The sequence below is a fragment of the Sceloporus undulatus genome, chromosome 3 (assembly GCF_019175285.1).
Source record: "Sceloporus undulatus isolate JIND9_A2432 ecotype Alabama chromosome 3, SceUnd_v1.1, whole genome shotgun sequence".
In the NCBI taxonomy this organism is placed as follows: domain Eukaryota; kingdom Metazoa; phylum Chordata; class Lepidosauria; order Squamata; family Phrynosomatidae; genus Sceloporus; species Sceloporus undulatus.
Window position 1 is genome coordinate 172460375 of NC_056524.1, and position 12038 is coordinate 172472412.

Consider the following 12038-nt stretch of genomic DNA (forward strand, 5'->3'; position numbering starts at 1 on the left):
CTGCTGCTGCAGAGACTAGAACATGGAGCAATGGATTCAAAGTACAGGAAAAGAGACTCCACCTAAAAATGAAGAAGAACTTCCTAATGGTAAAGGCTTTCTGACAGTGGAATACATTGCCTTGAAGTGTGGTGGAGGTTTTTAAACAGAGTCTGGATGGCCAACTGTCTGGAGTGCTTTGGTTGTGAGTTCCTGTACGGCAAGGGCTTGGACTTGTGGTTTCTTTCAATGCTATCAAATCCCATAAATTACAGTCGCTCCTAGCTAGTGGGGTGGAATCCTCTTGGAGAATGACATGTTGCACAGACCTGTCACGTACGACATGCATAGTACTACACGTACTATTGAGCCTTACTTTTCCACCATGACACATTTTGACCAATAACAGCATTCTCCTAAAAAATCTTTCCATTGTTTACAAAGAGCTGCTGCTTTGCTTGAACTTCAAATAAACTTTCCCTGTGTTTAAATGTACTTTCCAATTATTACTTCTGAGAGCTGGTAAGGACATACACCAGCCACATCCTGAAAGGGCAAAGTGAATACCACCGCAACAATTAAATCAAAGTTTCTAATAAAAAGAACAGAAAAGGGAGAAAACAAGAACCAGCTACAAGTAAACCTCATCGCTGCAGTAAACTCATGCCACAGTAAAATCAATAACTACTGCAGGGACATGGTACCAAAATGGCACAGCAAGAGTAGGGCTAGGCAGAAAGAAACACAATTTATTCAGGAAAAAAACATTACAGTAGACTCTTTGTATCCCCGGGGTCTGTTCCGGACCCATCCCTGTGGATAGCAAAATATGCAGGACGTCAGGATGTGCACACAATCTCATTGGTGTGGCTCCATGCACACATTGCCATTGAGGAAAATGGTGTGTAGATACTCCAATCCATGGATGGCAAGCCCACAGAAGGGAAGAGCAACCTGTGTTCTGCACTAACAAAAATGCTAATGGAATAGCCCTGAGTTTGATACCAGTGCCTTCAAAGCAAGGTTATTTTGAACTGGGCACATCAGGCTCACCTTGCAAGACTGAAGCCATGGCTATTGGGACTCTGGACAAACTCAGTGCTAAGACGATCCCCTACAGCACAATGAGATACAGCACAATAAGAGTATGGTGTGTCCATTGCATGCAGGAAGGGGAACTGAGGCTGCTATGCAGTAGAGGACATAGACAATGTTATTCTCTACCACCCTCATAGATTAAAAAACTGTTATCAACTGAAAACATATGATCAGAGTTCTGCACACTTCAGTCACACCAACATGATTATTGTATATACTTAACTATAAGCCAATCTCATGTATAAATCGAGGGCAGATTTGGGGGACAAATGTTTAGATTTTGATATGACCTGCTAAGGAAATATGCACGTCAAAAAGAATGAAAAGGCAAAGCCAACAAAATGGCAACTACATTAGCAGTGATTATGCCCTTTAACTTTAATGTGAAAACTGTGCCTGATTTTATTCAGAAAAGCTGACAAACATACACAGAAGTTTTATTCAGATCATTCAAAGCCCATTTCTACTTGGTGCTCCTTTAAGGGGAAATGTGAAAGAGCTGCCACTGCTGCCATTTTCCCACCCACACATACAAAAAGGTCAAATGTGGGGCTGTGACAGAGAGAGGATAAGGAGAAGAGGATATTTTCTTTTTCAATAACAGTCGAAGTATAGTACTTATACTGATCCATCGCTAAGTTGACCTGAGTTTTTGGTGTCAATTTTTTGACTAAAATTTCTGGACGTATACGTGAGTATGGCGCGTTACAGAGCGCCCAAAAACGGCGCTCTACCGGCACCACTGGTTGCTGTGTCCGGACAAACTGCGCGATTCCCGAACGCAATAAAAAGAAGCCGCAAAAAGTGGCTTCTTTTTGGACCCCAAAAGTGGCGCTGCAAGTCACTAGTTGCGCACTCGCGGCATCACTTCCGTTGCGCGACGTGCAGACGCTAGGCATCCGCGACATCAAGATAGCGGCACCCATGTAGAATGGGTGCTGCCATTTTGTACGTGCTGAGCGCGTACTAGGGTTAGGGGCGTCCGGAAAGAACGCCCCTTTCTAACCCTAGTACGCACTTGGCACGTACTTTTGGCCCGTGCGGAACAGGCCTATATATAGTAAATAAAAACAGAAAAGGAGGCAAAGCAATTCAGGAAAGGAACAAATACATTTGAATGAGCAAACATTTTACAGGAATTATTTATTTTATTTAGTATTTATTTCATTTCATTTTTAGGAAACACTATTGTGGTGTAATAGCTTCAGTGTTGGAGTAGGGCACTGGGAGGCCAGGGTTCAAATACTGGCTTGGCCATGGAAATCCACTGAGTGACCTTGGTCAAGTCACACTCTCTCAGCCTCAGAGGATGGCAATGGCAACCCTTCTCCCCCTGAAGAAATCTGGCCAACAATACCCTAATAGGTTTGCCTTAGGGTCAACATAAGTAACAAACATCTTGAAGGCACACAACAACATTTGATCCACATTGGCCCACTGGTGTAACTTCCTTGTGGGTATGGTTACCTCCCTCCAGTTCTGCCATATAGCCAGAAATGGATGTTGGCACAAATGCTGAATCTACCCAGTGTGAGTCCTGATATCATTCCAAGCATGCTGTCTGAAGACCCTTGGAAGAAGAGTGAATTACAAGAGCTTTCATCTTGAATTGCAAGTGTTCTCTTGGAAACACAAGATATCCTCCTGGTTATCTAAATAAACATTTGTTCTATGAAAAGCATTTTGGCTTTTGGTACAAACTGTCCCTATTTATAGTCATCATTTGCACCTGGAGAATTTTACAGTCTATCCTGTTTATATATTTTAAAGCACATAGGGGAACAGGGGAAGCTTCCACAAGGCAAATTAAAGCAGCACGTCCCTTTTCTCTTTCCCTTTTCCATTCTTCAATTTTGTTGTCAGCTTTCAGAAGAGCTACATGAGAAGACAGTACATCACCCCCTCTAAAAAACCATGCAGGTGGAAACAAGTATAAACGGATCTGACAGACTGAAATATATACATGATAAAAGTTTGGCAAAAAGATGTGTGCCTCAGTCTCTCAAGATCCAGTTTCTATTGTCTGACCACATTCAAGTTACTGATTTTCCTAAAAGTATTCAGGTATGCACAACTGCTAACAGTAGCAAGTCCGATAAGATTCACATCACAATAGAGCATTAGCTAGCTGATATGTAATCTGTTTAGCACCACTCCTATCAGAAGTATTCAGCATTGTAGATACAGGGGTTGTCTGAAACACTGAACTACACTTTAGAATGATAACAAATCAGAAGCTGAAAGCCTTAAACACACATACTCCCTTAGTGACATAATCCAATGTTTTCTAATCCCAGTTAGTAGAAAACTCGAAGTGAAGGAAGGGAGAGCAAAATAATCTGGGTAATTCTGCATTAATTCCCATTACGCTAAATCATAGTTTAAAGTAATGTTGGAATGAGGCCAATGAGCCCAGTTCTGTCATGTGCAACCCATCATAAAAACTGAACTATTGCACAACCAGGGAGACAGAATGCATGGGTCCAAGGTTTCAGGGCTAACCATATATGTGGTTTAGTTTTACAACTGAACTCATTATCTCTATAAGCATGGTTACAGATTGCACTGGAACATCAGTGTCCACATTTAATCAAAGTTGAAAGTTTAATTAATGTTACCTTGGATGACACAAGTACTAGGAAGCTACATCTTAGACATTATTCTTATGAAAGTCAAAGAAAGGCTCCAAAATGTTAAGTCTAATTTTGATAAAATTAATTGTAAAATAACCCAGGGAAACAGGGGAAAAATTACCTGTTAAGTGCAGTTAAGAACCTATAAACAGGCCTGTAATGGAAAAAAAACCTTTTTTTCAATATTGTTGCTGTTTTTAATGTATTTTGGATTGCCAAATTTAAAAAAGCACAATAAAAATGTCATACCACACACAGTTCTTTTACAAAGCTGATATTTTTTTATCAATTCAGTTGTTATTCAGCTTTAATTAAGTGTGGATGCTGATGTTACACTTCAATTTCTTTTAGTCCTTTTGAACATATTTTTGTTTTTCATATCAGTGAATTGTTTTGAGAGGCTATAGAAGAATGTAAGCGTTTTCTTAATCTTTGCAAGATCATTTTATTTCAGTCACATACTAAAACATAGAAACACCAAAGGTATTTGTGAAAAAACTGTACATGATGGACCAAATCTGAAGTCATTTTTTGGATTTAGAATGCCAAATTCCTACAAAACCAGCATACATGTTTTTAAAAGTTTTCATGACCCTCAACTTGATCTGGATCTATTGGAAGGTCTCAGTGATTTGCAATAGATTTTTAATTCTCATTTGCTTAACAATAACAAAAAAAAAATTCATCCCCATTTCCTGTCAAAACTATATTGCTGAAAGAATGCTTTGATAAGGCAGCAGGAAGGTTTTGTATGGAACAACTGCAAACTCCATGCAGTACTGACAGTCAGACCAAATTCTGTTCTGAGCTCAGTATTCTTTAATTCTAAATATCATTTGCACCATGTTCCTTAGTAGATCTAGTGGTTCTGGCTAACAAAAAACCAAAAGAAAAAAAAAACCCCTTCAAACCCAAAAAACAAGGCTCAGGGACTGTGTAAATAGCCCCAAAGGGGTGGCCTCCAGCCACCCCTTTTACAGCCAGATCAGGGCCTCAGCAACCACACACTGTGGCCCCGATCTGGCTCCTTTTTGCACCCTGCAAAGGGCGTGATAGCCGTGGTGCTGCAGCTTTATAGTGCTCCTTCAGCGCTGCGTTGTATGGATGCAGTGCCAGAGGACTGCTGTGATGTCATGCCCTGGGGACAGTGTCACACTGCCCTGGGGGCGGAACCAGGGCATGCGTCATGTAGACACTATGCCCTGACTCCACCCCCAACCCGGCTCAAACTTCAGTCTGCACAGGGCCGTAGTCTTCTAAATCACCTGTTACCTTTCTTTGAACTTTAGGCACCTCCAGACTAGAGCTGGAGATTTCTGTATAAAAATATGTGCTCTAACACTGAGCTATTGTTCCTCCTTCAAGGATTAGGAGTCAATGGTGACTTTCCCTCACACAAGCTCAGAACTGTAGTTCTGTGAGCACATGCAGAAGACTTTACTCAGAGATCCCAAATTCCCTGAGAATTCAATTCTGATTCATTATGTGGCCCAATAACTTGCATGATCTAAGGGTGCTGGCATCACTTTAGAGAACTTACGACTTGTATGAGTTCTGGTCAAGATTTAAGTTGCAAACCATTTTTTTGGCTCAAGCCATCCAGTACCTGGCTCTGGTAATCTTCTCCAATCGCTTCCAATTTCTTCTTATTCTCATAGATAGCTTCCCTCATGTCATGCATTTCTGAACAAACAGAGATGGCAGCATCTACCTTAGAGGGCCAAAAAAGGAAATATCAGTCTATGCAAGAGACGGGTGCAAAAGGATTTTACCTTCCTTTACTCCTTTCCCTGTTTCATCAGCCACCTGACCCACTGGTTAGACAATGATGGGAATTTTGGGGGCAAACACATCTGGCAGGCCACAGCTGCTCACTTTTGGTTTAAATACATAGTTGTAATTGTTGCAGCTATTTGAACAATGTGCACATCTTCCTGAATTCACACTCAGTATGGAAGGAAGGAAAGCAAGAATGTGCTTAAAAGCCTTCAGTGTACAGGATATGCATTTTAGTTTCATTCAGAACAACCACAATATGTTCTGAAGAAAAAACTTTAAAGGAAAGAACATTTTTACTATATGAATTTAGGGCACAAACAGACAGACCAAAATAAAGCTGCTTTGGGTCACTTTGGAAGTATGCTGTTTAAAAGCTGCATATGTCCTAAGAGGCTGGAAGCAGTGCCAAAGCCACGCTCCAGTCCTAAGGAGCACAGCGCAGCTTCTGGCCTGTTAAGAAGTGTGTGTCATTTAAACAGCATACCTCCAAAGTGATCCGAAGCAGCTTTATTTGGGGCTGTCTATTCAGGCTCTTATTCTCTCATGTACTTTTCAACATAGATAATGAAAGATTATTTTATTCAATGCAGTAAATGTCTGAATAAAACATCAAGAGAAGTTGAACGGTTGATTTCAGAGCACAGACACAGGCCTCATTAATAAAGAAAACTATCTTCAATTTCTTAAAAAGCCAGATTAATCATTATGGTATGTGTGCTGAAGTATTACCCTAAGCAATGTATGATCTCTATTACAGTTTCATTTCCACATGGTATCAAAAGGGGGGGGGGAGGGGGAAGGAAAAAGGAAATGTGACCGGACTTTTAAGACTAACTGGCTTTTATTTTCAAATGACCTTTCGTGGCTATAAACCCACTTCTTCAAATGTAGTACCAAGTGGACATGAGAAGAAGTTGGTTTATATCCACAAAACCTCATGTGAAAATAAAAATCAGTTAGTCTTAAAGGTGCTGCCACATTTCTTTCTCTTCCCCCCCCCTTCCTTTTTTTATGCTGCAAGACACTAACACAGCTACTTTGAAAATTTCTACATGGGGTAATGCTTTAGAAGTGAGGAACCAGTGGCCCTCCAGATGTTGTTGGGCTCCAACTCCCATTTACTACAGCCAGCATAGTTATGGTGGTGACTTGCATGAGCAAGATGATGAATTATGTACTCTGACATCATCCAGAGGAACACAGGTTACCTATCATTGGCCTGTTCCCCATGTCTTGGTCCCTGAAAGTTTAGCTTAGCTAGGCTTGACTAGACATTGTGGAAAGAGTATAATGATTGCTTCTGGATAATAAGTCATTCCTGTTGACATCATAATGGCTACTAGTAGGGGAGAAAGAACTACACACAGAGCCTAAAGCAGGCCTACTCAAAGTGATGGTCCACAGACTGGTGCCAGTCCACAAGCCATAGGCTGCCAGTCCCTAGTGAGTTTCTAAGAAAGAAAGAAAGGAAGAAAGAAAGAAACTACTGTAGTCAGTAGATACAAATATGGTGCCAGTTCTTGACAAACTGGAAAAACATAATTGCCAGTCTCTCACATAAGACAGTCTGAGAAGATAAGTGCAGCAACGAATGAATGTACTGTACCTCTGAAATGCTTACTGCTAAGACAATCATCAACATTAATTCACTTACCTCCTCCACTATTTGCTGTCCTTTTGATACTGTGCCAATAAAGTTTTGAATAATTTGAAATCGATCCCTGGGCAAGAATTTACTGGACTGCAGAAGGCTATGACTGCAAAAGGTAAACAGATCTGTATTATCTGAACAGTCCACATTCTCTCACAAACACTCAGATTTACAGAGGTTTCTAATTCAACTCTTTTAAAAATTCACTGGATATTATCTTATGCCCCTAATACCACAGCACAGGAGAGTGTGTGTGTGTGTGTGTGTGTGTGTGTGTGTGTGTGTGTGTGTGTGTGTAAATGTTGTGGCACACATCATGTGCACACTTGAGACAGCAATCTATCAATTTTTATTTTTATTTGCTTTATCTGGTTCAAGAACTCTTCTCTATATATTGCTTACAAAAATACTGCTGAAGTAGACAGCCTCTCCCAAGCCAATGGATAACCTGGAGATATCTAGGTAGTCTACATTGTGGAAGAATCTGGGAATCGACAGACTATATAAATGTATATATATATTGAGATCCTTGTGTAAATAATCCACTCACGTTTATCTGGGCTAATAACCACAAAAGTATGGGGCTTCTCTCCAGCTTTTCCTACAGTTTGATGCTTAGCTGAGTTGCTTGAATAACTTCAAGTGATTCATTGTCATACCTATGTTACCCAATCCAGGTCTGGCACTTCAATTAGGTGCAGTGGGGTGCCTAATCTGAGGAAGCAGAGTGGCAGGAGCATCAAAATGCACCATTCCACATGGAAGTGCCCCCCAATAAATGGGACTCTGATCTTTGGATTTAGGCATATCAGTCACCAATATCTATTAAATCATAAGATTCATTTTCATTATGTTTTACTTTAGGAGAAAATGGCACACTTACTCTTGCTTTTGCAGACCACCCTTGCGGTGATAAAGTACCAGTGTAGCTAAGATCATGGCTAAGTTGGTCCTTCCAACTCCTGTTTGGCAGCTGAAGAGGAGAGCAGGAGGAGGCCTGCTGGGGTCTTGGAGAAGAAGTAGGTTTGGACTTTCCTATGGAACAAAATTACAGGAAGACATTTCAGTGCCTGTCAATTTGTAACCAGGGAGTAGTGTAACAGAAGCACCTTTCCCACTCTCAGACCTAACAAGCATTTATTGCTGGCTACCTTCCTTTTGTTTGCTCTGCTTTATGCAGGTTTATTGTTCTGTTGCTGGTCTCACACACAGTTTAATTCCAAATATACACAAAGGACAAGCTGGGTTGCAGTTCCTACCTGAGGCAGTGACCAATTCAGCCAAAGACCTACTAATGAATTCACTCTGGGTTTATTTAACCAATGTTTCTCAACCTTTGGCCCTCCATGTATTTTGGCACTACTGTCTGGAGCTTCTGAGAGCTGAAGTCCAAAATAGATGGAGGGCCAATGGTTGAAGTTCATAAATCTCATCAATCTCTCAGGTAAGAGTAGGAAGCTAGAAAGTCTAAACTCCTTGCATACACTGGAGTGCTTGAAGCACAGAATTAATAAACTGGCAACAGAACATAAACCAAATTCTGATGGGTTTTATTTATTTATTTATTATCATTTTTTGCTTTTGTTGCTGTACATGTACTTTTGTGTGTTTTAATACCCTGCTGTAATTTTTGTTGTGTGTCTTCAAATCATTTCTAACTTATGGCAACCCTAAGGCAAACCTTATGTTTGCCTGGTAACATTTGTTCAGAGGGGGTTTATGATTTGCCTAAGGTCACTCACTGTGTTTACACAGCTGATTGGGGATTTGAAACCAGGTCTCCCAAAGTCCTAGTCTGACACTCAAACCACACAAGCTCTCCTGAATGTTATTTATATTGCAGAAAGATGAGGTGCAAATTCTTTAGCAATAAACCCACTTAAAGCAATTCTGCAGATAGATGAGAACACATAATATTGAAAAATGCTTTCCTTCAACTTGGTTTGTTAATTGCCATGTAATAAAATCCTGAAGAAGAAGAAAAAATAGGCAAGACCACACAAAGGCAAACTAAAGAAAATTCCCTTTCATGCAAAACAAAAATGGTAAAGATGGGCATAAAGGTGAAATAGGAACTGACCCAACATCTAAATCAGAAGTAAGAAACTTGTGGTCCTCCAAGTGCTGCCAACTAAAGCTCTCATCACCCCTTACCAAAGGCCATGCCAGCTAGGCCTAATCAAAGCTTTAGCCTAGCAACAGCTGGAGGAAGGTAGGTTCTCAATAAATCATGATTTAAATGTTAGCCACTTTAGGAATACTGTATGTGAATTAAAAAGGGGTGCAGCTGGATGCAGAGTGGGATCCCACTCACCATGCTCCCCCCCTTAGGACAGCGTGTTTTCCCCCAGGATCTCTCTCCTTTCCCCACTCACATTCCCCTCTCCTACCCTTCCTACACCCAGTCTTTCTTGGGAAGGATGCAAGAACTCCTGCTGTTTATGCTCTAAGGACAGCATGAATTTATTGGAATAGTTTATATCCCATCTTTTAACCCTGCTGTCTCAATGACAGCCATACAAGGGTAAGTGGAACTATCATAAAGCCCTGGCACGTAACTGCTATGCTGCAGAAATGCCTGTGTCACTCCAGTCTTGAACCCATTCTGAACCACTCCAACATACTATGTTTTTCATGGGCAGAAGGAACTGGAAACATCCAGTGAATCAGGTGTAAGAGGAACACTGAGTCTCAGTGTGTGTGTAGGTTTATTCCTCAAAGTAGTCCAACAAGAAATATTTGTATGACCTTCCTCAGGTACTGTTACAAGAAAAAGGTAAGGATAGTATATGCTCTAATAATTACAGTATAAGGAAGGCATAGACTGATCGGCGGGGGGGGGGGGGATATGTGCATATGCTTCATATTAAACTACATATAAAATTAAACTACATATAAAATACAAAAAGTAAGAAATAATATACAGAGTAATTCAGAAATAATGGTGCAAATATAAATGTGTGCTTATTCAGTTTTGCACAATTATTTCTGAATCACTTTGTATTGAACCAGATAAGATTCAATACATGTAAAATAATTCTGTGTATGTAAAATGATTCTCACAACCCATGTTTATTTTATCCAATCCAAACAAGGCCACACAAATATCTCATGGATGAATCATTCTGGGGTAATCAAAATCTTTTTTTATGTACATACTGTACTGAAATTCTGTCTCCCTTTTGTATTTGATGTATTAGAACAAGACCAGCCATTTAGCAAAGGGTGGCTAGCTACATCCAGCAGCAAATTTGGGGCATCATAGGTGCCAATTTCTTGACCTTTAGTTTAATATTATGGGGTAGCAGAAAGTTGGCCACATTCAAGTCCCAACAATCGCAAAATTATTTTAGCTTAAACCAATGAGACTTCAAGAGTGCTCATCTTTTAAATAGATTGAGTACCCATTTTTTTACTGTGTGTATGGGCATTTGATTTTCCTTCCCACCTGGCCCAGCTTCAAAATGTGTTTGAAGAATTCTGCACATGTTCCTAAAAGAAATACAGGTACCCAGAAAATGCATGTATTCAGGGACAAACTCCAGAGAGCAAGAAATAGCACACAGTGACAGCAGTAAGAAGGCAAAACAAATGTGTTGCTGGAAAGCAAGCATTTCCACCCCACAGGAATAAATGACACCCTTGGGCAACAAAAGCTTTTCTTGTGCTCCATCTTTCAAACGAGGCCATTAAAACACCAGATTTTAGATTTATAGAGCTGGGAACAACCCTTACCCTGAGGAAACTGAGGAAAGCATCAAGCTGAGCTTCTAAAGGAGCTCCTTCTACAGGTAAAGGCAGCCGATGGTACCTACCAATGAAGAAGGCAACAGGGATGTTACTGAGAGACAGAAATGCCCAGGATCAAAATATTTTATGCAAGGTCCCTAAATTCAAACATCCGTAAAATGTTTAATTCATTGTATTGACATTAACTAACCTCATTCTGCCCTCCTGGCAAAGTCTTCCTCATGTTGCTTGTTCAGTTTTAAGCCTTTGCACAGAACTAGTGTTAATTTCTTAACACTGTACAGTGCCTCGTTGATACAACAGCTTAACCAGTTAAAACATAAAGGTTCATTTTAATCTTTAATGCAATATTAAGTTTAAATAAATATTTGGTATGTGATATAACAAAAAGGCAACACACTGATGTCAGAAGGAATTCTATAATCAGAAGGGATGACTTTCTCACAAAAAGTTACCTGTAAGATGGCAGCAGGAAGACCGGTCTCTTGTATACTTCCTCGGTCACATGGATGTCTTCTTCACAGTGGATACACACTGAATGTGGCTCATCTTTGAAATGCTCAATATCATTGTAGACGTAATATGTGTTCTCACTGAGCTGGGCAAAGTCATGTATCTTAAACAGATAAATCCAAAAAATCAAACTGATAACAGTACAGTTTTATAAAACACATTTTCACAACTTCCCTAAACACATTTTTCCTCCCTAGAGCTTTAGCCTTTAGTGATGCTTTAACCACCAGAATTTTATATTGTTTTATGTGATGTTTTAATTGTTTTACTGTAATGTTTTTAAAGGGTTTTTATTCGTAAGCCACCTTGGGTCCTTTTCTGAGAGAAAGGAGACATAGAAATTAAATAAATAAATAAATACTATTTCTTCATATTGTTCTAGTAAAGTGGGGAATCTTTGGCTCTTCACCTGTTTTGGCCTACTATTTCCCTTACCATTAAAGCATGCTGGGTGGGGCTACTAGAAATTATAAACAAGTGGTAGGATTATTATTATTATTATTATTATTATTATTATTATTATTATTATTATTAAAGTGTGGCCTGTAGGCTACATGTGATTCATAAAACCCACTTCTGTGGCCCCAGAAGACCCCTGCCTGTGCCCCAAAGCCACTCAACCATCATTTTAAAAA

The 12038-nt window shown here is 39.9% G+C and overlaps 1 protein-coding gene and 1 long non-coding RNA gene across 11 annotated transcripts in view; one reads left to right on the plus strand and one right to left on the minus strand.

Moving 5' to 3' along the window:
• Nucleotides 1–12038, minus strand: part of PALD1 (phosphatase domain containing paladin 1) — a 155125-nt gene that overhangs the window by 58307 nt on the left and 84780 nt on the right. For all 10 annotated transcript variants that reach the window (XM_042459462.1, XM_042459461.1, XM_042459466.1 and 7 more), the window contains 5 exons: nucleotides 11346–11506; nucleotides 10876–10951; nucleotides 8024–8175; nucleotides 7144–7246; nucleotides 5317–5421 (listed from right to left, as the gene is read on the minus strand). In XM_042459462.1, coding sequence (XP_042315396.1) covers nucleotides 5317–5421; nucleotides 7144–7246; nucleotides 8024–8175; nucleotides 10876–10951; nucleotides 11346–11506 — 597 coding nt within the window. The remainder of the gene's footprint in view (nucleotides 1–5316; nucleotides 5422–7143; nucleotides 7247–8023; nucleotides 8176–10875; nucleotides 10952–11345; nucleotides 11507–12038) is intronic.
• The window catches only part of LOC121926462, a 50844-nt gene that overhangs the window by 2709 nt on the left and 36097 nt on the right, over nucleotides 1–12038 (plus strand). The window lies entirely within an intron of this gene.